At 53.5% G+C, this 27,432-nt stretch overlaps 3 protein-coding genes across 4 annotated transcripts in view; 2 read left to right on the top strand and 1 right to left on the bottom strand.

Annotated features, from left to right (window-relative positions):
- The window catches only part of TEX264 (testis expressed 264, ER-phagy receptor), a 40,845-nt gene extending 22,217 nt beyond the window's left edge, over nucleotides 1-18,628 (top strand). For both annotated transcript variants that reach the window (XM_069095610.1, XM_069095609.1), the window contains exons 5-6: nucleotides 12,319-12,487; nucleotides 17,916-18,628. In XM_069095610.1, coding sequence (XP_068951711.1) covers nucleotides 12,319-12,487; nucleotides 17,916-18,211 — 465 coding nt within the window. In that variant the 3' untranslated portion in view covers nucleotides 18,212-18,628. The remainder of the gene's footprint in view (nucleotides 1-12,318; nucleotides 12,488-17,915) is intronic.
- A 5,407-nt stretch (nucleotides 18,629-24,035) lies between these two features.
- The window catches only part of GRM2 (glutamate metabotropic receptor 2), an 18,358-nt gene continuing 14,961 nt past the window's right edge, over nucleotides 24,036-27,432 (top strand). The window contains exon 1 of the mRNA XM_069095608.1: nucleotides 24,036-24,621. Coding sequence (XP_068951709.1) covers nucleotides 24,142-24,621 — 480 coding nt within the window. The 5' untranslated portion in view covers nucleotides 24,036-24,141. The remainder of the gene's footprint in view (nucleotides 24,622-27,432) is intronic.
- The window catches only part of LOC138167036 (IQ domain-containing protein F6-like), a 2,660-nt gene continuing 1,960 nt past the window's right edge, over nucleotides 26,733-27,432 (bottom strand). Inside the window, exon 2 of the mRNA XM_069095606.1 lies at nucleotides 26,733-27,098. Within this exon, the coding sequence (XP_068951707.1) occupies nucleotides 26,733-27,098 (366 nt within the window). The remainder of the gene's footprint in view (nucleotides 27,099-27,432) is intronic.

Raw genomic sequence — 27,432 nt, 5'->3', positions numbered from 1 at the left:
AGTGAATTCTGGCTGGTTAAATGAAGAGGAAACCAGCAGCCCAGATGCCCCAGAAGCAGAGAGGCTTCAGCATGCATGCCTGGTCCTCCCTCCCTGTGATTGCTTCTCCTCAGGGGTGAGTCCAGAACAGACCCTTCCTGCCCTTTGTGCCAGGGCTTCTCCCTGGCCAGGGAAGGAGCCCTGGAGTGGTACTCCTGGGCTCTTTTGGTTTTTTTGTTCGGTTATGTGAATCTTTGTTGGGGTTTCTTGGCAAAGATACTGGAGTAGTTTGCCGTTTCCTTCTTCAGGTCATTTTACAGATGGGGAAACTGAAGTAAACAGGGTTAAGTGACTTACCCAGGGTCGCACAGCTAGTAAGTGCCTGAGGCTAGATTTGAACTCATGAAGATAACTCCAGGCCCAGTGCTCTATCCCCTTTGCTGCCTCACTGGGCACTGGACATTAAAGAGTTAGAGTCGTCCTTACCAGCCCAGGGCTCAGGTTAGCAAATCAGCCCAGAGCTGGCTTCCAGCTGATTAAAGCCATTACCTCCTGAGTCCCAGGGTGTGAACCATGTAGAGTTAACATCTGCTCAGAAGCTCCAGGGCAGAAGAGGTTCTGTCATTGTGAGGGATGCTATGGTCCAGGCATCTAGGGCCTTGCTAAGTGTAGAGTCGGTGAGACTTTGTGTAGTATGAGTAGCCAAAGAAATGGGGGCTGGCGGTGTCCCCTCCTGGTCCCATCCCCCTGCCCACCGCTAGCTTGTTAAGGGAGGGAGCAGCTGCCAAGGTCACAGAAAGCAGCTGCTCCACTCTCCTCCCCAGGCTCTGTTCCCAGAGTTCTCCCCCACTCCCTCCTTGGATATGCTCACTTTTGTCTCTCCTGTCTCCCTTACCTGGCAGTGCTACCTGCTAATTGGCACTGCCTTCCCCTGTCAGGCAGGTTTGGTATTATATGGAAGAGAGAGAAAGTTTCTCAGTCAGGTGATCCAGCCTCAGTTTAGTGATGGACACACCCTGTGGGCATAATCACACTAGCTGCAGCTTGTGTACATGTCCCTGCTGCCTGACGGGTCTCCATCTCGGGTCCACAAAGTGAAGCCACACACATAACTGTATCCAAAGGTCGGTCACATGCAGAGAGTCTAACCGCTGGATGGTCCTCGGGTGTTGGGTGTCTTTTACACTGGCCCACTGTGAGACTCCAGTCTGGGATCTGAATATACCTGTTGTGAGGAGGTGAGATAAGGTTAAAGACAGGGTAGGATTCCTTTGGAGTCTGCCGATTTTCATCAGTCACTCTGGATGTCTCTGTCTGCCTGTCCTTCCTCCTCTGGGTGAAAGGCAGGTGATCTGATTGGATTGGATTACCCCTTTGGTCCTGGCACAGAGAGTGAGCATGGGCACCGAGAGGATGGTTAGAAATCAGCCCAGCAGGGAGCAAGGGCAGAAGACCCACATTGGGCCAGGCTGGTACGAGGGATGCCCTCCATCCTTGGTCCAGATCCAGGTCCAAGTCCAGGACCTCTCTTCTCTTCCCTAATACTGCGACAGCCTTGAGCCCTCCCGAAATACCCCATGGCACCATCTTGTGCAGCTTTCTGAGAACCAAGTAGCTGGCCCTCCTGAACTCACTTGTTCTTTGATGCATCCAGGTAAATGATCAGTGAATATTTCCTGTGGGCATTATTCTGTACTGTGTTGAGAGAAACCTCTGGACTTAGGGAGGTTTATATTATAGCAGAGAAGAAAGATACAGATGCTGTAACTCCAGGGAGAGGCAGAATGCAACAGGGGCCCAAAGAGAGCCACAGACAAAGTTCTTTGGGCAGTCCAAGGACAGAGAGACCATTTCTGGCTAGAAGGGAAGTCTTCATGGAGTAGGCAGCATTTAAAGTGTCTTAAACAGTGAGTCAGCTCTCCAGCTGAAGATGAGTGGGTATTCTAGGCCTAGGAAGAAGTGTGAGCAAAGGCAGAGAAGCATGGAATGTGTTTGAGGAATGAATGACTGATGGTGGGAGACAAGGCTGGAAAAGGACCTTGAATGCCCACCTCCAGAGAAGGGGCTTTATTGGTAGATTGGGGGTGAGATGATGGTGCAGTGAAAGCTATGTGTATCAGAGGGGAGACAAAAGATCTAGCTGGAGTGAAGGGCTGGGTAGGAAGCTAGTAGACTGTCTGGGTAATATGGGACAGGAGTTGGTAGAGAGTTAGGGTTCAAGTAAGCCCCTCTCTACAGGAGGTGCCCCCCTTACTCGCCTCCCACCCTCTTCTTAACCCTTTCCAGTCCTGCTTCTGACCTTGGAATTCCACCAAAGCTGCTCTCTCCAGAGTTACCAGTAATCTCATAGTTGTCAAATCAAGGGGCCTTTTCTCAGTTCTTGTTCTTCTTGGCCTCTCCTCAGGCTTTGATATGGCTGATCGCTCTTCTGGACTGTCTCTTCTCTGTAGGTTTTCAGGTCACTGCTCTCTCCTGGTCCTCCTCCTCCCGACCTGACCGCCCCTTCTCTGGCTCCTCCTCCAGATCACTCCTCTCTCTAACTGAGGGTGTCCCTCAGGCTTCGCCCTCTGGAGTACTGCACTTGGAGATCTCATCAGCTGCCATGGATTAACTACCATCTCTATACTGATGATTCTCAGATCTGCCTGTCCTGCCCCAAACTCTCTGCTGACCTCCCTTCACATGTCTCCAGCTGGATGTCCAGGGGGCATCTGAAACTAAACATGCCCCAAACGGAACCCCTCATCATTATCTGTCCAGCTCATCCTACCTTCCCTCTTATTGTAAAGGGCACCACCACCATCTTCCCGGTCCCTCAGGCTCCCAGCCCAGGCCTGCTCCTGGATTCCTCACTGCGTCTTGATGCCCATACCCAAGCTCTTGCCAAGGCCTGTCAATTTCCCCCTTTGCAGCATCTCTTGAATACACCCCTTTCTCTTCTCTGCCACTGAGACCACTCTGGTGCAGGCCCTCATCACCTCATGCCTGGACTGTTGTGATAGCTGCTGGTGGGTCTACCTGCCTCAAGTCTCTGCCCTCCACCCATCCTTCATTCATCCAGCAATGTGATTGTCCTAAAGCACCGGTCAAATCATGCCACTCCCCTACTCAGCAAACTCTGGTGGCTTCCTGTTACTTCCACGGTCAGATACAAAATGCTCAAAGCCCTCTACTCCCTAACACCTTAGTCCTCCACCTCATTCTTTTGGATCCAGTGACACTGGCCTCCTGGCTGTTCCATAGACAAGACCCTCTATCTCTCAGCTGTCTCTCTGCCCCCTGCCTGGAATGCTTTCCCTCCTCCTCATACCTCCTGGCTTCCCTGGCTTCCTTCAAATTCCAGCTAAAATCTTGCCTTTCACAGGAGGCCTTCCCAGCCCCTTTTAATTCTAGCAGCTTCCCTCTTTTAATCATTTCCTGTTTACTCTGGACATAACTTGTTTCTTTTCTCCTCCACTGTGAACTCCTTGAGGGCAGGAGATGTCTCTTGCCTACTTTTATTTTATTTTATTTATTTTTTCCAGAACAGTCGGGGTTAAGTAACTTGCTCAAAATTACACGGCCAGTTATTTTTTTATGTGGGTGCCGAGTATCTGAGGCCGGAACCGATCCCAGGTCTTCCAACTCTGGGGCCAGTGCTCTTGCTCACTGCGCCACCTGGCCGCCCCTTCTTGCCTATTTTTATATCCTTAGTGCTTAACATAGTGCTCGGCACATAGTATGTGTTTAATAAATGTTTATTTATTGATGGAACAATGAGGAGCTACCTTCTCAAAGTAACACCAGAGTCTCCCTGGTGTCTCTGCCATGACCTGTCCCCCTCACCCACTTCTTCTCTTGCTTGACCAGCATTGGAAGGAACCTTAGTGACCATCTCATACAAACTTTTCCCATATGGGTAAACTGAGGTCCAGATAGGTTAAATGATCAGTGTCACTAAAGCCATCACTAGAACCCGGGTCACCCGATGCCTAGAGCAGGGTTCTTTACCTACATACCACACTGTTTCTCAGGTTCACCTCCTTCTATCTTATCTTCTTAACTCCTTCCTGACTCCCTTCTGAAGTTCCTGTGACCGATTCTCCAATGCCTTTGGCTCAAGGCCCTTTACTATTCTGCTTACCCTCCTGGACATGCCCACGCTCAGCAGCATCCCTCTTCAGGTGTGGCCCTGTCCCCACAGAAGGTCTGGCCAGGGAGGACCACAGAGGGACGTTGCCTCCTCAGTCGTGGGCCTTGGGCCTCTCCTGACGCAGCCCAAGCACACTTTAGCCTTGTGGGCCCCCGTGTCACACTGGTCACTCTCACCGTGATTTGTGCTTGCAGATCAGAAAAGTGCCCCTTTCTTGTTTCAGACAAGCTGCTGAGTCTCCTGCTTGACAAGGTGATCTTTAACCCAGCCCAGGATTGTGTTTACCCCTATTGAATTTCATCTTATTATTAGCGGGGTCCACAGATCCCCCCAGGGTGTCCATGGACAGATCTCAGGGGGTCCATGAACTTTAATAGGAAAAACATGAGTAATTTCTAGCTGAAATTTACTATTTACTTCAGTTATTTAAAAATATTATTTCAAGATGTCTTTGCCAGACTGCCAAGGGGGTCTATTATGCAAAAAAAAAAAAAACCCAAACCAAACAAAAACCAAAGGTTAAGGACCCTTGGATTATACTCTAACCTCTGTTCCAGCCTGCCAGGATCTTTCTAGATCCTGACACTGTCATTCAGAGTACTAGCTATCTCTCCCAGCTCTGTGTCCTGGTGAGCAAGCCCTTCTATGCCCTTCTCCAAGTCATTGATGCCAAGCAGAGATCCCTGTGCTCTCCCATTGGAGACCTCCTGCTGAGTTGACATTGAACAGTGTCGGGAAGCCTGCCTGAGACTCTTTCCCTCTTTCCTAGATCAGTCCCAGGAGTCCTATTGCCCACTTTGTCCTTGTGCCCTGTGCCACATTTTACTGAAGCTCATCTGGTTTGTACCCCTGCATCTGGGACCCAGACAAACCAGAGTAAGAGTTAATATCAGAATTGTTCAAGTTGTAAAAATAAGAAAAGTCATGATAACTTTGTCCCATAGCCTTGGGGTCAGAATCCCAGCAGAGATGAGCCATGAGGAGGCCCGCTTGGTTTGCCTTGGTTTACCCCACTAAAGTGCCTCCCCAGACAAGGGTGGGAGAGGCGCCCACCCACCCTACAATGCAGCCTGTAACACGGAGGCCCCAAGAGAGGGAATGAGTCCCCTGGACAGTGTCACTCCACCTGCTGAGAGTACTGATGCTGTCATAGGAAACTCAGTGCCTTCTCTCCCCCTTCCCCCAATTGCCCACCTGTTCTTTCCCGCTGGCATTTATCCCTCTCCTGCTTCACGGCTCCATCTGCATAGAACAGCTTTCCCCTCTGCTGGATAATCAATCAGCAACTTTTCCATCAGCCTAGGCACAGGATGGAAGGGCTGAGCTGACCCAAGGTCCTTTCTCCTTCAAAGGACACAGCCCATGTTTGTTGCTGCTTTGGCCTGCGGGATCTTCCCTTCCAGGTGACTGGGCTGCTTCTGCCATTTGTAACAATGGTGCTGTCCATAGAACTTTCCAGAGAGACTGACCTTCTTAAAAGAAAAAAAAGGGAGGTTTTCCCAGAGGCAAGGAGGTTCCCTGTGACCCATGCATCCCTGAAACTCAGACTGGGGTCTCTGCTGAAGTCCATCACAATCACAGTCCCTTCTCTGTTTTCCTGGCAGCCCTCCTTTCTTTGTAGTCCCCTGGGTTTAGTTTATGCCAAGCCCCTGAAGCCCCTTTGGCTCCCCTGGGCAGCTCCCTTGGCATAGGGAAGAGGATTGCTGAGGTTTAGGAGAGGAAACTCTGGTCTGTGGAACTTCTCTGTGCTTTGGCCCAGGGGAGGCACCATGCCTGAGAGGCTGTCTGGAGGCTGGTAGAAGCAGGCTCATTTTCCTCCCACTGTTCCCTTAAACAGACCCATGGCTCCTGAGACTTTGGGAGCTCGAAGGCCTGTGCTCTGAGTGGGGGTGTCCCCCTTTTTTGCCAGCTGCCTCCACCTTCTCTCCTCAGGCTCTCATGGGGAGCTGGGCCCAGGGCAGCTCCAGGAGGCCGAGCCAAGGTGTAAATTGCATGGCAGGCTGCCTTTTCTGAGGTGAAAATGAAAAAACAGGAGGCGGTGGGCCCCTCAGTCCAGCACAGTGGCTGCCGCCCGGCCTGGCCCGCCTCCCGACATCTCTGCAGCAGCCTGTCCAGTCCTTGGCTCATCTTCTCAGCATCTCCTCCCTTCTCCCCCACCTTTCCAGTTCCACACTGTGGTCTCTCTCCACCCCAGCTTTCCCTCTCCCTTTTGACCCTCCCGACCCTGGATGCAGCACCTGGTGTGGGGGCCACCCTTAAGGGGGTGCATTTTGATGTTAGGGGTGAGGAGAGGTGTTTAATTTTAAGGCACCGTTCCCTGTTTCCTGCTTGGCTTTCCCAAGCCGTTTCATTTTAACTTGGCCAGCCTTTTTGTCCTGACAAGCAGGAGCCCCGTGGCCACTGGGAACAGCAGGGCTGAGAGGAGCAGACACAAAGGTAGCATAGTAAAGGACGTGCCACATTTGTGAAGTGGCCTCCCTGCCGAAGTATCTCAGAGCACTTTGCACTTGTCACGCAGAGGGTCTGTCTAGGGATGCCTAGGCATGCACCCCCACGTCTGTGCATGCGTGTGTTTGTACATTTCTTAGTGTGCTGGGTAGATATGGGGGTGTGTATATAGCAGGGTCTGTCTGTATAATTAAAAATAAATATGCATCGCTTCACCCACCACTGAAATGCCACCACCCTTGGGTAGGATGCAACAGCTGTTTACCAGCTGGATGATTGTGCTGCCCAGGGACTCCAGCCATGGTAGTGAGAGAGGACAGGGTGGGTAGGGGCACAGGCCCCACCATCTTTTTCCTGAGAGAATCCTTGTTCAGGCCTCCTCCTGCTCCAAGATGAGATGGGAGGAAGACGAACTTAGCATCATTCACAGCAGGAGGACTTTCCTAAGTTTGGGGTGGGTGGGGAACAGGGGAGTGTGCTCTTCCTCGAACCATTGAACCAGCTGCCTGTGTCTGCCCCCTTCCTCCAGCACACCTTGAAAAAGAGACTTGGCACCTTTCTATTCCAGGACCCCGGAGAGCTTTGGGGTTCTGAGGATGTGGCCCTGACTTCTCCCTCTCTGTCACCCTCCCTCCCTCCTTCCCTTTGGGACTCATGAGGCTCCTGTTAGTGATAAATAATCCCTTTGACCTCTTAGTGTCTCGCTCATGGTGTCCTCAGGATCTGTTCCAGGGCCTAGCCAGCAATCTGGAAAGAAGCAAGGACATTGCACTGGAATTGTTTGTCACCAAGGGAGGCTTGATTGGCTGGCCATCCTCTGAGGCCCAGTGACCTGCCCAGCTTCCAGGTCCCTGAGTACCACTGCTCTGGACAGCTCTGTAACTGCCTTAGCACCCTGCTCTGATAGGGTCTGAGCACTGTAACTCAGTCCCCTCATCTTTGGTGCCTAGGACTTAGAGCCACATTCTCGATCCCCCTGAGGCTGAAGGGGGCTTAGACGCAGCCTCTTTCCTCCCTCTTGCCTCCCCTCTCCCATTAGCTCAGGTGGGAGGTGAGAGCCCTTCTCTTTTCTCTTAACTCTCACCATGTCTCATGGTTTTAATTATCATTGCTGTGTAGGGGATTCCCAGATGCATATACCCAGCCCTCTTCTCTCTCCTGAGCTCCAGGGATGCATTGCAAGCTAGCTGCCCAGTGGATACCCCATCGGCATCTCAGACTCAGTATGCCCAAACATGCCCCCTCCCTCCAAACTTCCCTGACCACATCAGGGCACCACCGGCCTTCCACGTTTGCAGCCTTGGTGTCCTCCTCAGCTCCTCTCTCTCACTCCCCTTCTCCCCACACGTGCAGTCAGGCTGCCGAGGCTTACCTCCTACTCCACAGCATCCCTTCCACTCCCTGGTGCAGGCCTGTGCCACTCTCACCTGGACTGTTGGAGTACCCTCCTGATCATTCTCCCTGCCTCAGGTCTGTCCCCATGCCAGTCTGTCCTTCAAAGTGATTTTTCTTTTTTTCTTTTCTTTCTTTTTGGAAGGCAGTTGGGGTTAAGTGACTTGCCCAAGGTCACACAGCTAGTAAGTGTTAAGTGTCTGAAGCTGGATTTGAACTCAGGTCCTCCTGCCTCCAGGGCCGGTGCTCTATTCACTGCGCCACTTAGCTGCCCCTCAAAGAGATTTTTCTAAACCCCAAGTCTGGCTGCCTGCCTCTCCTCCCTGTCCGCCACCCACTTAATAAGGTCTACTGGCTCCCCATTCCTGCTAGGATCAAATATACCATCCTCTGTTTGGTATTTAAAGCTCTTTCCAACTTGGCCCCTTCTTGTGTTTCCAGTCTCCTGGTCTCTTATTACCCTCCCCACACACTCTGGTCTGGCCAACTTGCTCTATTTCACATGACGTTCCATGAGTGCCTTTGGCCAAAGACTCTCCGCTCATCCCTGGAGTGCTCCCCTTCCCAGCCTTCCCCACTCAATCCCTGGATTGCCCCAAGATCAGGCTCCGATTCTGCCTTCTCCAGGCTTTTCCCCAGTCGTTGTTATCCCCTGCCCTCAGCTGCAGGTGTCTTCCCCCTGTTCTTGTCTGTCCCTAGTCGTGCGTATGCTGGCTTCTCTGTTGGACTATGAGCCCCTTGAAGGCAAGGGCTGTCTTTGTCTTTCTTCATATCCCCAAATGCTTAGGTAGCTGGCACGTAGTACAACATAAGTGCCAATTAATGTTTTTTGGTCAATTAGTCAATTGATTGATTGACCACCCAGAAAGAGATCTCTCTTCTGGTGTTCCTCCAAGTTCTAGTAGAACACACGGTCCCTGCATCCCCTGAACCCTTCCCCCGCACCAAGGCAAGACCCCCATCCCCATGCCATAGCACTGCATCCTGGGAAAAGCAAGCAGAGTCGCCCCCTCTCTAAGCTTGTGGACCTCCAGCCCATCACCCTCCTTCCTGACCCCCAGCAGCAAGAGCAGCCAGCCTTTCCCTTTATTTTAGGTCCTTGGCTCCCTGTGGATGACCCTGGGGTGATGGCCTGGCCCAAGCTGGATGCTGGAATACCCCCTCCCTTGAAGACCAGGCTGTTTGTCCAGCCCCTTGTTCCCTTTGGAGTAGATGCTCTCTCTCAGCCAGTCTGGCTCTGGGGAGAAGGCAGGGGTTAGGTTTTCAGGGGAGAGGGCCAGTAGATGAGGGGGTACAATTTGTCCCCTTTTATCTTCCCCTTCCTCCTGTCCCCCCCGGGTCTGGTACCCAGGAAGAATAAGTGTCTGTGACATCTTCTCTTCCTCTCCTTCCCCTCAAGTGTAAATTTTGACAGGACCTGGCTTGTGTTTTAATGACTTCAGTTGAGCCGCAAATGAAATTTTAATTAGTTTGGTGCCACACTCTGACAAGCGGCTCCCTGGGTAGAGTAAGGAGTAGGACCAGGGTGTCGGGGTGGCTCTGGGCAGAAAGGGAAGTCTTCTCCAGGGCCCCCTCTGTGGGGTGGGACAGGCTGGATGCCTGAACAGAGGAGGGGGCTCCAGGAGAGCACAGGCTCCATGTGTGTGCTGCCTGGAAGAATCCAGAGGGAAGGGAAGGGGAAAGAGGCTGGGCCTGGGCCTGCCAGACCCTTCGTTTTTTCTCTCTTCTCTGTTCCTCTGTTCTCCCCGATGGTTTTGAGATGGAAGCCACGGGAAGGATAGAAGATGCGGTTTCCATGGCAACAGAGCTGTCCATAGCCAACAACTTCAGAGCCCGGGCTCTCCCAGGGAGGCAGATGTGCTGAGCAGTCACAGAATGCCCCCCACTTGCTGGCAAAGGGATGGAGGGAGAGCAGGTGGCATCGGATAACCCCAGGGGAGGTAACCTGGTGTAGGACCCCAAGAGGGGCCAGGGGAGCTTTCTGAAAAGTGGAATGGTCTAAGGTTGGGGCAGGCACTGGGGGGGCTCCACCAGAGTTTCAGCCTCTAAGACTGCCCCAGAGCACCCAGCCTGATCAGTGGGCTTTACATGGCCTTTTGAAGGATTAGCACAATCACACCAGCTCTGCCTCAGGCTCCAGCTGTGGGGCAGCCGTGCCTACTGCTGCCCTTTGCACCAGCTGGAGGCCCAGGGCTGAGCCAGAGATGCTGAGAAGGTCAGTCATTAACTGGACCCCAGGAGGTCAGCCAAACCTGTCTTCTTTGTCCCACCCTCCCCCACTGTGGCCTCCTGCTGATGAGGCAAGAGCCCAGCTATCATTCAGCTCTCTTCTCCATTCTCTCCTTCTCTGATCAGGGCTTCCACAGCAGGTCATGAACTCCCCTTCCCAGGGAAGGGCAGCAGTGCCCAGGGTCCCCGTCAAGAAGAAAAGGGTAAAGACTAGTGTCTGAGAAAGGTAGTTTCCTTTCCCCCCACTCCCCAGTGCCAGGGGCCTGGGCAATCCCTTCTCTGGGCAGCTTAGGCGTGGACTCCTTCTGATTCCTGACGTAGCTGTGCTAGGGTCAGGAGCTGTGGCCTCTGTGCTTCAGCTCTCAGGGGGGCTCAGGGAGCCCTCTCCCCAGGGCCTGGGCAGCACTCCAGCCTTGTTATACCTGATCAGTTTTCTGATTTGAAAGGTTTTTATCAAGCAGAAGAAGCAGTCAGACTTCTTTCTCCCCAGAAAAGGAGAGGCCCACCTGTATCCTCCTCTCCCTTGCCTCTAACCCCAGGGTGAGGAGGGGAGTCATGGGGGTGGCTCTTTTCCCCTGGGTGATCCCTCTCTTGTGGCATCTCAGTGGAAAGAGGGCTCATTTGGGAGCTGGAAGTGAGCGCCGGCCGCTAAAAATAGCCCTGTTGTGAAGCTTGGCGTGTGAGGCTGACAGCGGCAAGGCCTGCACAGTAATCTTCTCTGCCATACACGGGGTAATTGCACTCCCAGAGCAGGAAGAGGCTTGGCTTGGAGCCCTCTTCCCCAGGCCACCCTCCAGCCAGAGGCTGACCTGGCCTGAGCCGCTTTCGTGGAATGGGCAGAAGGGAGCAGCCTTCCCCCAACAGTTGGGTGGGGAAAGTGAGCCCAGGGGCTGGAGGAGTGTGTGTGGTGGGCCCCTGGGGGGCCTTGAAGCTCAAGCCCCCAAGCACAGGGGAGACGATGCTCTCCCAAACCTGCCTCTCCGTCCCATTAACCTTAGCCCCTTCAGAGGGCTGGGCAGCCAGGGCCTTGATCCCAGGTGTGGAGAGGAGGGGGAGGAGGAACCTATTTGTTTCCTGTTGTCAGCCGTTGGCACAGCTTGGGAAGCTGCTAATGTGGACCCACTTAACCTGCTCCCAGCCCTCCCCTCCACAAGGTACACCTGGGGCTAAGACTTCTTTCTGGTGTCTCTTTGTGGGAGGGACAAGACCTTGAGAGCCTGCGGCTCATGGACACTATTCCTGCCAATGCTGGGCAGTGCCAGAGAATCTTCCTGAGCTGGCAGTAACCTGCGAGGTCTGGGTGCTGCTGGCTAGAGGTCGCAGAGGTCACCAGGAATGGGGGCCTGGCCTGTGATGGGCATCTCCGGCTTCTGGAACCTCTCACCTACTCGGCCTCCTCATGCCTCCTGGACTGGCCCATAGAGAGGTGGGGAAAACGTTAGGGTTCGGGTGGCTGCCTCACAGGCCCAACAAAGTCAGTCCCTTTTAGAACTCGTAGAATTGGGGAGCTGGAGGGAACTTGGAGATGGCATCTACACCAACTCTTTAATTATAGAAAGGGGAAATTGAGCCCAGGGGTGGGGAAGGGACTTGACAAAGTCAGACTAGAAGTAAGTGACAAAGCCAAATCCCAAACCCAGGCCCCCCAGCTTCTTTCTGGGGCAGTGTTTTTTCCTTCCTTCTTCATTGTAATATATATTATACAACCATCAACCACTCAATAAACAAAAAGAACCAAAAACAGAGGATGGTAGAGGAAACAGGACCAATTTTTTGCAGGTTGTGTTTTTTTAAGTATTAAATCACAGTGGTCACAAAACTTCCTGCGTGTCCATATCCCCTTCAGACCTTGGCTTTGCTTTTTCCACTTCATTTGTTGATGTCTCTCAGTGATGCTCTCCATTTCTTCTCTTTTTGCATCACTTTTATTACCTCCCGCCCTCCCTTCATGGCCAGATAGAAGGCCCACCATTGGCCAGTTCAGAAACATCGGTTATCCCTGCCAAGGGATGTCTCTTTCTGCACTCCTAGGCCACCACCTCCCCGTGCTTCTTAACCCCCTGTGCCACACTGTCTCCTCCGACAGGCCTGTACTGTGGGTGTCTCACACTGCCTTTTCCTTCTTCCCCTTGCCCCAGGAGCGTAAGCTATGTGCCCATCCCAGACTGGAGATCTACCAGCAGGACCAGATCCACTTTGTGTGCCCGCTGGCACGACAGGGTGACTTTTATGTGCCTGAGGTAAAGGAGACGGAACGCAAAAGCCGAGCAGCTGCGGAGGCTGAGGACTCCCAAACCGACGTCACAGGTACCCTGCAGAGGGGGCACCATGGGGGGAGGGGAGTTGCTCCTTCCCTGCCTTCGTTAACACCGAGTGGGTCTCCAGCTGTGTGCCGGGCACTCTGGGGGATATGGAGGAAGGAGTAGATGTAGTGTTGGCCCTTAGAGACCTTCTGCTCCAGTTGGGAAGACAAGACAGCCAGCAGATACACATGCTGAATTCTGAAACGCTGTCAGCCATACATTGACAAGTGTAGATGAGCACTCAGTGCCTGTGAGCACCCTCCATCAGGGAAAGCTTCCCACTAACATTGCATTTGAGATGTGTCGGGGCATAAATTGGCAAGGGTCAGGAGAGGAGGTTAGCTTTCCTCCCCATTGAGCCCTCACCCTTTGGCCCCTGAGGGCCCAGATCAGTTAAGGATATAGGTATTTGACTTGTAGATCTGGGAATGGAGAGGGGTGATCATGGCCTGGGTGCTGGGGACCGGGTCCCAGGGTAGGGAATCACTCCATCCAGAGAGTCTGCAGTGGCATCCACCAAGGGGTGTGCTGGCACCAGCTTGTACTGGCTGGCTTAGGGCAGCATTGGTTCCATGTTCCTCATGAGCATTTCCATCTCAGAAACTGGCCATTGCTACAAATAAGGAAAGGACAGAGGAAAGATATTGATAATGCAGACTAAACTTAAAAGGGTGTCTTGCATTTTCAGAAAGACAGCAGCACCCTGCCTGCCTGCACCCCTGCCATATGTGGGGCTAATGCCCCACAGGCAGCTTAAGAAAACTGCCAGTTATTACTTAGTTGGGAGGGAAGGGAGGAGGAGGCTGCCTAACCTCTCAGACCCAAGGGACCAGACCAGAAGGCCACCTCCCCTCACCCCAGTCCTTAGGACAGGTTGGGGAGTGACCTCTTGACCTGGACAAGGCGGGAAATTCACTTTGCCAATCCCAAGTAGACCCAAGGGGGCTGCCCCTAAGCAGCTCATGTGGTGACCTGTGAGAGGTCACAGCTAATCATACTGGGGTCTAGAGGAAGGGGGAATTGTGGTGTGGAGAAGACTTAGGCTACTACCTTGGGGGCAAAAAAAAGTTTCTCTATACCCACCGCCGCCATCGTCCTATTTCTGTAGCTTGGCTCCTCAGCTGCCAAGGTCACCGGGGAAAGTGGGGGCGAGTATTGTAAGGGGGTGCAGAGAGGCAGTGCCTTGCTCCCCAGGGGACTGTGTCTAACACAATTAAGTTCATCTGCCACTTAATTACCTCCCTGGGGCACAGCCCAGGCCAGCAGTGCTCTCAAAGCAGCCTCTCATTCCTTGGTGCTCCCACTGTGGACACAGGACATGGCACAAGGTCAGAGCAGACCTCAGGATGGGAGCGGATAAGGAGAGGCCAGGGTGAGTCGTGAGCTTCCAATCTCACCCACCCCCGCTCCCACCCTGGTCCTTCCTCTCCCAAACACAGCCTGCCAGTACTCTTGAGGGCCTGCCTGGCACCCTGATCCCTCCTCTGCCCTTCCCGCTCCAGCTGGCTGCAGCCCCCAGGCTCCCTCAGGGGCAGGGCCATGCCTGCAGCATCACCCCCAGCCTGCTGTCAGCCCTCACGCCCTTTTCTCCCCTTCCCCCATTTTTCCCAGGCCCCCTGGCAGAGGGCAGATGGGCTTGCCCCTTGCTGACAAGGTCCATCCTGCCTACCCCTGGGCAGGGTCTAGATCGCCCAACATCCAGGTGCATGCCACTCACACAGCAGTGTCTGGTGGGTGCCTGGCTTGCCTGCGGCTCAGCCTGCCCCTGCCTGTCTCTCCCCATGGTTGGGACACAGGAGGTGAAAGGGGGTGATTAGCTGGCTCTTGACTGCTATTCCATTGATGTATTATTTAGTACCAGGAGAGGAGATGAATATTTGATTGCACATTAAGCTGACTGCTTGGGAGCGAGCCTGGATATGGGTTTAGGGGCTGAATAGTGACCATCATGTTCCTCCAGCAGCAGCTGGAACCCTGGTGACTGGGCTGGCCTGCTGGCTCCGTACCTAGCTGTGAAGGTGGAGGGAGAAGGCTCTCTGTGTTCCTGCTGAGAGCTGTGGTGCTTAAATACTCCTTGGTCAGTGTTGAAACAAAGACAGTAGGAAGTTTGGTTCTATCTGCCCAGCGTCCTGAGGAGACAAGCCCATGACTCAGAATGGGAAGGGAATAGGACCCACTACTTCCAGGTGAAATGTTGAGGTAGACAGCCCCTCGTCGTAATGAGGCAGGGCCCAAGAGGGCGGGCTGTGCCATGTCAGGTGGGCCCAGTACAGGGAAAGGCAGGACCTTCCACTTCACCATGTCCCTCCCCAGACACACGGGGGCCAAGAAAGAGTACCCTGAGTAGCAGCCCTTGGTGAGAACTGGCTCTACATCCTTTCCTGATTCCTCCCTCCCCAATTCCTCCAGGAAGTAAGCTGGCCAGGCTCAGCTCGGAAGAGGGACCCTAAAGACTACTTAAGGATCTGCAATGCAACTGTCCTCCATCAGTGAAGGCCTGGGGATGGGGACATTCGTGAGGGAGCTCAAAGCACCCTCTTCACATTGATCCGTTCATCCTTGTGGGAGTGAATTCTGAGAATCAGACCCATCTGGGCTCTTCCCGGCTCCCACTCTCCATTGCTGGGGGGTTCATGCTTCAGGATGTGCACTGGTGTGTGTATGTGGGGGGAACAGTCCTTCCTTCCTACTTCTTTCTTTGTGAGTGCCCTTTCCCTTGGCAGACAGGCAGGCTGAGGACCACTTTGGTGAGATCTCTGTTGTGACCAGACTGCTGGCATTCCCCTCAAGAGTACCATCCTGGTGGGGGAGGCAGAGCAAAGCCAGGAGCAAGAAGGCACCAGAGATACCTAGAAAAGCTGGGAGGCTGTAGTGACTCTGTGTGGGAAACTGCTGTGACCTTTGTCTGCTAAAGGGTCCCCTCCTTCAGGAGCTGCCTAGGCAGAGTTGACCCTGCCCACGCTCTGAGAACATCCTCTTGCTTGCCTGAGATCTCCCAAGTCTGAGTGTGGGGCAGAAGGTGGGGGTGGATGTGAAAAATGGGCAGCTGGATGGCTGCCAGCTTCCCCTGGCACCCAGATCCCAGGAGAGCCCGTGTGGAGGGAGCGGGAGGGAAGGACATGACAGTTTAATAAGGCTGGAGAAAACTGCTCCTCCTCCCCTCCCCCCTCCTCCGCCTCTCTCCAAATGCTCCATCTCCTTTGGTCTGCAGCCCTGAGAGGAGAAAAGAGAGTTCAGTAGCGACTCCAGCCCTGCTGGCCCCCAGGGGCGCTAATTATTATTTAAAGAGACATGTGTTGCTGCTGATGAGCGGGTGTCCTGCCTCAGGGCTGAGGAAAGATTGTCTTCTGATCTCTGGGCCCCTGGGATGGGAGTGGGGGGTAGGGGGTGACCAGCAGGAGAGGAGCGTCCACACGAGGAAAGTGACCAGGCAGGCTCCATAGGCACACAGAGCCTTCCAGCTTCTGCCCCTACCATGTTTCTGGCCTCTCTGTCTCTTGTTCTGTCTCACTGGGGCACTGCTAGTATGGGGGTAATACGCTGGCACCCCTAGAGGTAGGGGAAAACCTAAGCACAGAGATGCATTAAGTCCACTTAGAACCCTGAGGGCCATTCTCTCTTCTCTGCAATTCAACTCACCTGGAAAGGCACCACCACTGCAGGAGGTCTGGCTGGTATCCTCAAGTTGGTGGGGCCTCAAAGTGGCAAAGACAGTCATTTTGTGTGGTCAGTCAGCATGTGCCACTGATTTTTGAGCCCAACCTTGTAGGATTCCCAAAAGGATTAGGATCCCAAGCCACTAACCTACCCCTAATTCTTGACCCTCTGTCGGGCTCCTGGGGGTGCCCCATCCCATTATCCTGCCCCAATTTACAGCCAGATCTACCACAGAGCCCCAACCAAGACCAACCAAAATTCAAGACCAGCCCGAAATTCAGAGCATTTGCACCCCCCCCAGCAGCGCTTGGGCTCTGGGCTCTGTCACCATCACCATGGAGACAGGGAACCAGGAAAGCATCGTGCTCACTGAACATGGCTAACCTCTCACCTCCCCAGTGCTAGCACACCTGGGCCAGACACCAGGCCACGATGGGGTGAAGAGGCGGCTCCCCTGTCCCCCATGTCTCTGCAAGAGCAATGCTGGGGGCAGTAGCTTTCCCCTTCCTGTTCTCCCCTTTCATCAAATAGCCTTCCCCACGGAAGGGAAAGATGGCCAATTTTAAAACAAGGCCGTGTAATAAAGTGTTTAAGACTGGAAGTAAGACATGTGGATGTGGGGAGCTCTCCTTCCCACACCTCCCTGCTGCTCCTTTAGCACCATTAACCAGGGCCCCTTAGTCATCCCCCACCCCATCCTCCTCATTGATCTTACCTGCTGCCTGAATGCCTATCAGGCCTTGGTGCTTAATCCTATGGGGCAGAAAGTGGCTTTGATAGCAATTAAGCTGAGGTCTCTAGGTTAGGGAGAAGGGGAACTCTTAAAAGGACCGTGGCTGTTCTTGGTCTCAGAAGCCCCCTTAGGGGTTTAAGAATTTGGGGGATACATTGAAGCCATCAGGATATTACTAAGGAACAGAGGTGGCTGCTGAGGCTCACAGAGCTCACCCTTTTAAGGTAACATCTTTGGACATTGACCTGCCATCCCCCTTCACCCAGGTCTCTCCTCCCCCAGCTCTCAGGGGACACGTCCTGTGCTTCTTTGTCTGAAGTCAAGTGGAACCAGAGGGTGAGGAGTACCAGTGCTCTCTTCACTGGTCTCCCAGAGACAAAGGCCTACAGGCCCTCTGCTTCCCTTCTGCAGCAGGCATATTTCAGCTTCTCTGTCCCCAGCTTCTTAGGGGGCCCGGTGATTGGCAGCCTGCTCACATTCTTTCTCTGTGCCAACTTTAGCCAGGGGACATATCTGGTTTGTTCCCTCCCTGGACCCACAGCAAAGGGACAAATGTATCGGAGAGAAGGTGGGGACTGCTATGTGTGCCTTTGTTCTCCCTTCCACCCCGTACTCCCCAGGGCCATAGAAAACATTAAAGCTAAGAGCCAGGTTTGTCAGTACAGAGCTGGGGGGAGTAGCCAGGGCTTTGTGGGAATGCAGGGAAGCATGGCTAACACCAGAGAGGTAGGCCAACGGGGCTGAGGTCTGCACTCTCCCTTCCTTCTTTTCTTCCTTCCCTCCTTCCCTCTCTTGATGACAGGGATGGAGATATGTTAGCTAATGGCAGCACAGAGACAGCATCTCCTTTGTAGGCTTCGCCCAGTGATGTATCATGCCCTCTCTGCCTTGTATGAGATAGGAGTGCCCGGGGAACAAGTCCCCTGCCCTGGACACTGCTCAGGAGGTGGGCTCAGTCCTGCCTTCAGGAAGCCCCTGTGTTTCTCAGAGAACGTGGGACATACCCCTGCTAACCAGCCTCTTCATTTCCCTCCTGCCCCAGGAGCTGACACGCTGAGCGATACCAGCTCCGTCAGCCTGGATGCGGGACCTGGGAGCCGAGAGAACTCTGCCACCACCTCCACCACATCCCCCGATGTGGCGGGCCGCAACTGGGATGACACAGATAACCGGAGCGAACACAGCTACAGCGAGTCAGGGGCCAGTGGTTCCTCCTTCGAGGAACTTGACCTGGAGGGGGAAGGAGCCTCAGGTGACCTTCGTTTTAGCCACGAGGCCGAGCTCCCTGGGCCCAAGTGGGCCAAGGAGCCCAGCACTCCAGAGAAGGATGAGGAGTAGCTGCCCCTTCTGGTCAAGGCCTCCACCTCTCAGCCCCACTCTCCTTGGGCTTAATCAAAGAGGAACTGGTCCAGTTCATCCTTCCCCACCTCTCACCTGGCCTGGCTGGGCCTGCCTCTTGCCCTTCTCCTCTAGACCCTCAGCTCCAAGGACTGGGGCCGGTGCAGCCCTGGCTGTCCCTGTGGGTCTGTAGAGTGGCTCTGCCATCTCCTGACCAGGTTGGGGGGCTCTTACTGCCCCCCCACACCCCTGAGCTCTTTTCTCTGTTCTTTCTCCTCACTCCCTGGCCTGTTATTCCCAGCCAGCTGGAGGGAGCACAGTCTCTTCCCTCCCATTTGCCCCTCCCTCCTCAGTCTCTTTTTCAGACTTACATTGGGACTTTTAGGATCCAGAATAAAGCAGATGATTTTCGTTTCACTCAGACTCAAGCTGCAGATTTCTTTACCGGCCCAGGACCCCTGACAATCACCACCATTCATATTTTGCCAGCTCCATTAGGGTCACCAAGCATGGACTGGATGGTGGAGAAGTGATTCTCTCAGGGTCTCCAAGGAGTAAGGAGATGGGTTGGGTGGAGCAATCCTCAGGGAGGGGTCCAGTGTCTTTGCTGTTTCCTTAGGATCATGGCTCCAGAGATGGAGGAGATTTCAGTGACCATTTAGTCCAGCCTTCTGATTTTAGAGAGGAGGAAATGAGGGCCTGGCAAGGTTCACTGACTTACCCAAGGTCACACAGGGTCACATTTGAACCCAAGTCCTCTGACTGGAGTCTCACCTTTGGACCATACTTCCTGCCTTCTTTGTGAAGAGCTTTGTGTGCTCTCTGTGGCCTGTGAGAGCCCTCCCTGCTTTCTTAGTCATTGTGGAGGGAAAGTCCTGGGTCACTGGGGTAGGTGAGGAGCGGCCTTGGAGAAGTGACCCCCCCTCCTAGGCTACTGGGGACCATACCCACTTTCAGTTCGCCGGGTTGTTCTGCCTTCTAGGCCCCTCAGTCACTCCAGCATGGTTCAGTGACTGGTATCAGGGACACCCTCCAGGTGATACTATGCTGCCCCTACACGTAGGTCCAGCTGGTGTGTATATATACTTGTAAGCAGGCATTGCCCAAGGGGGTGAAGGGGCAGGAGCAGATTGCCCAAATGCAGGGAGCCAGGCATCTTGTGCCTTCCTGGTGTGAGGGTCTCTGGGGCACAAGTGCAGAGGGGTCCTGCTCATGTTTGAACATAGACCTTTGTCTCAGAGGGAGTGGAAGCAATTTAGGACAGTGGGATGATTTCCCTGCTCCACCAGCCCCACCAGCCTGATGCCCTTTGGTGAGGCATCAGACATAAGAGCAGCTGTAGCTCCCAGTGTTGAGGTAGGAAGATTGGAGAAGATTGATGGGCAGGGAAGAAGAGAAAGTCAAGAGCCTCTTCTTGGAGCTGTCCTGCCCTCACTCAGTTTACCATCAATCCCAACATTACTCCCTTCTTTCTATTGCCATAATAGCTGCTTCATACATTGACCCCACACCTGATGAAAATTGGACCTAGGGCTTCCTCTCATAATCCTTCCACAGAATCAAATTATCTCAGAGTGGGAAGGAACCCACAGGACATATCTAACTGAACCCAAACCTGAACAGGAATCTGTTTCTGGCAATTGGTCATCCAGCCTTTGTTTGGAGACCTCCAGTGATGGGGAACTCATTACCTTACAAGGCAGGTCAGGACACTTTTAGAGCACTCTCAAGTGTCTTTTTATTTTTAACTTACATGTAATAGAAATTTGTGTCTTTGAAACTTCCACTCAATTCCACCCTTTGGAACCAAGCAGAATACGTCTCATGTCTTCCACATGAAAGCCTGTGTTCCTCTTGTATACCTTCCTACCTTACCCTCATCCCAAGGCTGATCTGCCCCCTAAATAAATCTGGGAAACTTGGATCTCCAATTTTGGGGCTGGAGAGTGAGGAAGGCAAAGGTGAGAGAACTGATTCCCCCACTCCCTCCCATCCCCATCCCAGGCCTGGACAAGGATGGAGTAGTGATGCCTGAATGAGGAAAGCCACCTGCTGATGGAGGAGGAGGAATGTTCACTTACAGGAGACAAATATCGCTGGTGCTTACTGCCCTTTGATTCATACATGCATACACATAAACATACATGTCCAGATGCAGACACCAGAACACATGCAGATGTAGACACATTCACTGCCCCCCCCCATAGTTCCTTGTGAGCAGAAAGAAGTAATATTTTACATTGATGTGTCTTGTTTTATTAAGCATTTTGGCGTGCATTATTCCAAGTACCAGTAACCTCTCAGAGAGGGACAGGCTGTCAGAATTAGTCAAAGGAGAGGGTTCTGAACATGTTTTAGTACACACACGTACAGTCATTCTTGCAGATGAAAAATAGTCTCACGAACTGACAAAGGGACCCCCCAGCTCCATACCTTTATGAAGCCCCAGGCATCTTTCTACCTGTCTATCCATTCTGCTGCTCAACCTTCCAGTGAAGAAAAGGGGGAGAAAGGTACTGGGGCGGGGGAAGGGAAGGGAGTGACCTAAACGCCATCAGTTGCTCTCAAAGTCTAAGCTGCCTTCCCTTTCCAGGGAGAAATGAATACCATTTGACAGGAGGGAGGAAGGCCATCAGCACTGAGGGTCAGAGGAGGAACTATCCTGGAGTCAGGGGATGGAAAGTGCCTAGTGTAGGCTTAGGGAAGAGTCCAAACTGAGGAAAGAGGCAGTCAGGAAAAGGGCTGGCCTGGGGTAGAAGCCAGGGGACGGATGGTCCTTGGGCAGGGTCCGGAAGATGTGCACCGAGGCTAGGCTAGCTCAGAGTTCAGCACCTTCGCCCGGACAGCTCCAGGGCTAGGAGGTCTGGAGGGGGCAGCTGGCCCAAGTCCTAGGGCAGGAGGGAGCAACAAGGAGCAAGGGGGGGAAGGGGGGCGGGAGGAAATCAGAGAAAGGGAGGGGTGGAGGGGGACTGGAGAGGGTAAAGGGGGAGAAAGGAAGGAGGGAAAGAAGGGGGGGGGGGGCCCACTCCGCGTCTCGCCGCGCGTGCAGTCAGGCGGCCGAGGCTGGGCTCCTACGCCGGGGGCGGGGGCGGGGGGGGAGGAGGGGGGGGGGGGGGGCCAGAACTTTTTCTACCCACCCCCACTATGACGGAGCTGGCAGAGCCAGCAGGGAGGAAAGGGGAGGAGGGGCGGGGGGCGGGGCGGGCGGGAATGAAAGCGGCTGGGAGAGCTGGGCGGCAGGAGAGCGGCTCTGTGCCCGGGCCGGAGCCAGAGCCAGAGGCAGAACGGAGAAGCCAGGAGCCTAGAACCCAAGCACCCGCCGAGTTAAGCTCCGTCTCCGAACCGAGCCAAGGCAGGTAAGGCGAGCTCCGGCTCCCTCCCTGGAGCCTGCGGGGCCGCCCTGTCCCAGTCCCGAGAGCCCCTGAAGGGAAGATGAGCCCCGTCCTCTTCTGCCTCAGGGCTCTGACTCAGTCTAGGTCCTTCTCCATCACTGCCTCTGTCTCTTTGCAGTCTCTGTCGTTTTAGCAGTCCACCTCTACTCCCGTCAGTGTCTCTGAATCTGTCCTCCACACCCCCGTCTGTGTTTTTTTCCTTGTCTTTTCTTCCAGCCCCCTCCCTGTCTCCCACTTCTTGTTTCTGTCTCTGTTTCTCCCCCTTCCCTGTCTCTGTCTCTCCCCATTCCTATATCTCTTCTTCCTTCCCATCTCTGTTTCTCTTCCTCCCTCTTGTCCCTCCACCCTGCTCCATGTCCGTTTCTCCCCACTCTTCTCTGGTTGTCACCCCCTTTTGGATCCCCCCCTTCCGTCTCTAGAGTCTCTGATCCTGCCTCCTCCATTTCTCTGTCTCTCATCCTATTCCTGGATCTTCACAGAGTGTCTTATTCTCTTATGGAAAGAATGGGGTTAACCCCACGTATATAAATAGGGGGTAGAGACCCCACTGAGCCAGGGGAGAAAACAGTAAAGACAGGTGGCCATCAGGGATGTTTGAAGACCTTGGATTAGTCAGAATACTTGAAACCTAACCAAGTGACCCTGAACAATGTCTCTTTTCCCCCCGGGCCTCAGTTTCCCCTATCTTGTGCCTTGGAAAGGTGACATTTCCCAGGGAAGAAGTGTGTACATTTAGCTGCAAAACTGTGTGTGAGCATCAAGGAGTCTGTATGTGTATGTGAGGAGGGAAAGCTGTACATGTATGTTGGTGACAAAGGGCCCTTGGGTGAAAATGTGTAGGGGGGAGGGAGGAACTGATGGAGATACTTGCCAGGCAGAGGAAACTGAGTCATTGAAAAAAAAAATCTCCTTTCCCTGCCCCCATTCTTTTTACCTCAGGGTAACACAGGAACCTAGACCCAGCCTTTGGGTGCCTTTGTGATGCCTGAGGGAAAGTGTAGGAACTAACCAACTTCCCCCACATTCCTGACCTGAATCATACACATTCAGACACATACACAAATTTGAGCATACATTGAGAAGGACATGCACAAATACATACAGACACACCCACCTGTATATACACAGGCAGCCATATACACCTGTAACACACAGTTAGTCATACGAGCAGGGAGAGAGAGAGCCAACTATACAGGAGCTTGAAATGCCTGGTTTCCCTCTCATTTCCTCCCCCCACCCCCACCTTGGTCAACTGTTGGGAATCTATCAGCAAAAACAGACTAGAAGGTGACTATGTAATACTGGAAAGACACCGAGGCTCATTCAGCTTGGTCCTAGCCACCCCAGGTCACCAAGTTAACTCTTAGAACCCTTCCTCCTCTTCCTAAAAGAGCCTCTGTGCAGGTATTACCTAGAAACTGAATCACACAAATCAGGGATCTTAGCATGCACTGCTGTTATGGTGAGGTCCTCACCAGATACTGTGCTGTTTATATCAGGTATCTGAGAATGCTGTAATATTTGCATGAGGTCTCCCCCCATTTCTGGTCAAGCCTTGTCTCCTTTCCCAGGCCCAATTGAGTTGAGACTCTCTCTCTCTCTCTCTCTCTCTCTCTCTTTTCTCCCTCCTCTTCTATCCACTCCCCCATGTCAGCTCCTGGAAAAGACCAGGGACCACATAGTGTAGAACAGAAGGGAGGAGGAAAAAAATGGGGCCCAGGAAATAGATAAGAAGTCAATCACTGTCACCACTTCAGCTTAATGAATAATCTTTTTTCCCCACTCTGGTCCTGAACTCCCAAAGTAAACTCTCTCATTTCTCCCTAGAGTGTGATTGAGTATGTGAGGTGGGAGTGTTGGGGAAGCCCACTGGGTCTTCCCTTTTGCCCAGCTTCCATGTTTCTGTCTCTCTGCAGGTGCTGCTCTCTCTGCTCTCCCTCCTCTCCCACTCCTTTTATCCTCACTCTGTCTTTTTTCACTCTAGCCCATCAGCTTCTTTCCAACCCACTGCCTCCTATTCCTTTTCTCTTTCATCCAACACTCCTCTTTCCTTCTCTTCCCATAGAGAGTCCTTTGCCCTTCTTCCTTCTGTCTTCTCTCCCCTCATTTCTGTCTTTTCTCCCCTCTAGCTGATCCTTTCCTCCCTTTCATTATCTCTTTTCCTCCTCCCTCTTTCTTTTCCCCATCTCCTCTACCTGTATCATCTCCTTTTTTCTTTTACTCTCTCCTCCCTGTTTTTCTCTCCTTTCTCCTCTCCCCTACCTCCTGTCTCTCCCATCCCTTCTCCCCCTCCCCCTCATATCTCCCCTTTCCTCTTCCTTTGTTTCTCTTTTCTGCTCTCCCTCTCCCCTTCTGACTCCCTTCTCTTCTCCCCATTCTCCTCTTCCCCCCTCTTCCTCCCCTTTCTCTTCCTCCACCTCTTTTTCCTCTCTCTCCCTCCCCTCTCCCCATTTCTCTACTCCTTTTGTCTTATCTCCCCTCTTTCTCTCTGTCTCCTCTCCCTGATCCCATCCGGGACCTCGGTCAGGTGCCCTCAAAATGGGGCCAACTCTGCTTTTGCTGCTGATGCTGCTGTGGGGAGTCAGGGGTGGGGCCGAGGCGGGAGCTGGGAGCACAGGCAAGAAGACCCTAAGCCTGGCAGGGGACCTGGTTCTGGGCGGGTTATTCCCGGTGCACCAGAAGGGAGTCCCGGGGGCTGGGGGGAACGGGGAGTGCGGAGGCCCTGTGAACGAACAGCGCGGTGTGCAGCGCCTGGAGGCCATGCTCTTCGCCCTGGACCGCATCAACAGTGACCCGAGGCTGCTGCCAGGCGTGCGGCTGGGCGCGCACATCCTCGACAGCTGTTCCACTGACACGCACGCGCTAGAGCAGGCTCTGGACTTCGTGCGCGCCTCCCTCAGCCGCGGCGCCCCAGGCTCCCGCCATGTGTGCCCCGACGGTTCCTACGCCATCCACGGTGAGCCGCCCACAGCCATCACCGGCGTCATCGGCGGCTCCTACAGCGACGTCTCTATCCAGGTCCGCGGGGAGGAGGGCCGGGCAGGGGTGGAGTGCTATTGGCTAGAGGCAGGGGCAGGGGCAAGGGACAGAGGCGGGGATGGGAGGGGCAGTAGGGAATGGGGGCACAGACACTCGGGAGAGGGGAAAAAAGAAGTGCAGAGAGGTAGAGCCAATAAGCTACCGTAACAGAGGAGGTAGAATGAGAAACAAAAAGAAGTCCAAGGGAGGGAGACAGAGACAGAGACAGAGAGAGAGAGAGAGAGAGAGAGAGAGAGAGAGAGAGAGAGAGAGAGAGAGAGAGAGAGAGAGAGAGAGATCAATGTACCTAGAGACGAGTCTGAGAGACCGAGAAGACTGAGGAATGAAAGCATCTAGTCCAATCTGTTCCTGACACATTTGGGGAAAAGTGAGCTGCTTGTAGCCTTTGCTGGACCAGCTCCCCAAGCAGCCCGTTCCATCTCTAGATGACCCTAATGGAGACACAGGAAATGAGAAAAGGACATATAGAGACAGAAAGGGTGTGGTGTAAGTCGGAGATGGAAAGGCAGAAAACAGGCAACAAGGAATGGGGGCAAAACAGATACAGTGAGAGGTCTGAAGAAAAAGGCAAGACAGAGATCAGGAAATGCAAAGACCCAACAAGAAGCATCTAGTAAGGGGAGGGCAGAGGAGAAAGGGAGAGATTTTAGGACACAGAGGCAAATGAAAAAGAGAGACCCAGGAAGAGAAGAGACAGAATTTGATCTTCAAAGCAGCCTTGTGAGGTAGATGCTATTCCAGTCTTACAGGAAACTGAGGTTCCTAAGGGTGGAGTGACTTGCCAATGGCCGCGGAACTAATATCTCCAGCAAGATTTAATCCAGGTCTTCAGGACACCAAGCCCTGCGCTTTTTTCCAATATCCACTGATGCTCCTGAATAAAAATAGGTAGTGAAAGACAGGATTCACCAAGAGAAAGTCAGAGACAGGACACAGAGACAGAGAGATAGTAAGACTCAAAGGCAGAAACCACAGGTTAAAGAAATGTACAAGGAAATGGAAGCAGAAAGAAAGACCAAGGGACAGAAAAACAAAAACTGTGAAACATAGAGAGAGAGGTCGGCAGATACCTGGATGGGATGAGTGAGAGGAAATGAAATAGCAAGAAGTAATTTTGGATATGAGGGGAGGTACTGGGATGGGAAGATACCCTCCTATGGTGGGGGCATCCACATGTCCAGGAGGAGGCCATGCCATTCACATACAAACATGCACACCTACACATACATACATATGTACATCAGTCCCTTTCTCCTTCCCTCAACATCTATCTCTGTCTGGAAGGTCTGAAGAGGAAATCCTGTTGCAAAGGCCCCTAGGGAGGGGTGAGCCAATGCAGGCCCAGCTGAGGTCTTGTATGCTCCTACCATCTGCCATTCTGGCCCATGAGAGATAGGGTCCAGGATCAGGATTTCCCCTTCTTTCCCTTCCCCTCCCTTCATTGCCAGCTAGCTTCCTCTCAGCTGGGGCTGCCCAGTCCCCAGTGCACTCCACCAGATAGGGACCCTTGCCAAAGACAGAGCCCAAGAATCCAGATCCCCACCCCAACACTAGCAGTAGCTGTACAAAGTACAGCTTGAGATAGGAGAGAGAAAAGCCAGAGGAAAAGAGCTATTCCTAATACTGAAACAGAAGGCAGGCGAGCACGGATGCCTGGGTCCACCCTCCCGTAGGAGGACGGGGCAGAGGGGTCCTTAGTTTTCCCTTTGGAGATAATATGGAGGAGTCTCCTGTAAATTAGTTAGAAGGCAGGAGGGATGGTGGGGGAATGGGTGGGGATCTTCCCTAGGGAGGAAGGAAAGGAGCCTGGAGGTCCCTACTATCCGTCTAACCTACCTAAGCCTGGGCAAATTCTGTTCCCTCTCTGGTATTGTTTACACGTTTGTAAAAGTTGAGCGATTTGCCCTCTCCAAGGTCCTTGCCCGGTACCGAGTCCAGGATTGCCTAGGGCCTGGGACAGTGGAGGAGCAGCAAAAGGGACCAGGTCAAGCCAGACCAGATCAGCCCAGTTCATACTCTTTATTGAAACAGGTAGATCTACGTTCACGGGGTCCCTCCACAGCTACCCCAGCCGTGGGGCTCCAGAATTTTTAAACCAGAATTTTTATATCGATCTCCAAATGCTCTGCCGTCGTGTGGTTGCTCTCCAGTTTTCGGTTTCGGCTGGCGTACCAGCGCCAGTACGCCTGGATGATACAGGCAGCAGCCCGCGCCCGGCAGAAGCAGCGGCGAATCCGCCACATGCGCGCCTGCGCCTGCAGCTTCACCACGGCGCCCTCCTGCCGCGAGTAGAGCAGCAGCATCGTCCGCCTTCGCTTCTCCAGTGCCCGGGCCAGCACGGCCCGCCACCAGCACTGAATGATCCAGGCACGGAGGGCTGCGTGCAGCAACGTCCGTCGCACCAGCAGGCCCCTCCACCAGGCCTGGATCTTGATGGCTGCCTCAATCTCCTTGTCCTGGGGTAGAAGGGGGTCCGCTTAGACGGGGAAGGGGAGTCTTTCCCCCAGCCTAGGGAGTTGCCTGGCACTCAGCCGGGAGTGTCCTAGTCTTTGACCCCTCTCCTCTTCTTTTTTCCCTAGCCCGTCCGCTATCTTCTCTTCGAAATCTCCCTGCATCTCCCATCGCCTCACTTCCCCTACAGAGTTCTCTTCTCCTCTCCTCCCTCCTCTTCCCTTCTCCATTCCAGCTCCTCCTTGCTCTCTTTTCTCCTCTCCTTCTCCTTTCTCCTCCCCATTCTTTTCTCCCTTCTCTCTCTCTCTCTCTCTCTCTCTCTCTCTCTCTCTCTCTCTC

The sequence above is a fragment of the Petaurus breviceps genome, unplaced genomic scaffold (genome assembly GCF_028583685.1).
Source record: "Petaurus breviceps papuanus isolate PSGF00001 unplaced genomic scaffold, PetGlider_PUasm1.0 227, whole genome shotgun sequence".
NCBI classification, from domain to species: Eukaryota; Metazoa; Chordata; class Mammalia; order Diprotodontia; family Petauridae; genus Petaurus; species Petaurus breviceps.
The sequence above is the reverse complement of the archived record's forward strand: the minus strand, read 5'-3'. Positions and strand labels throughout refer to the sequence as shown.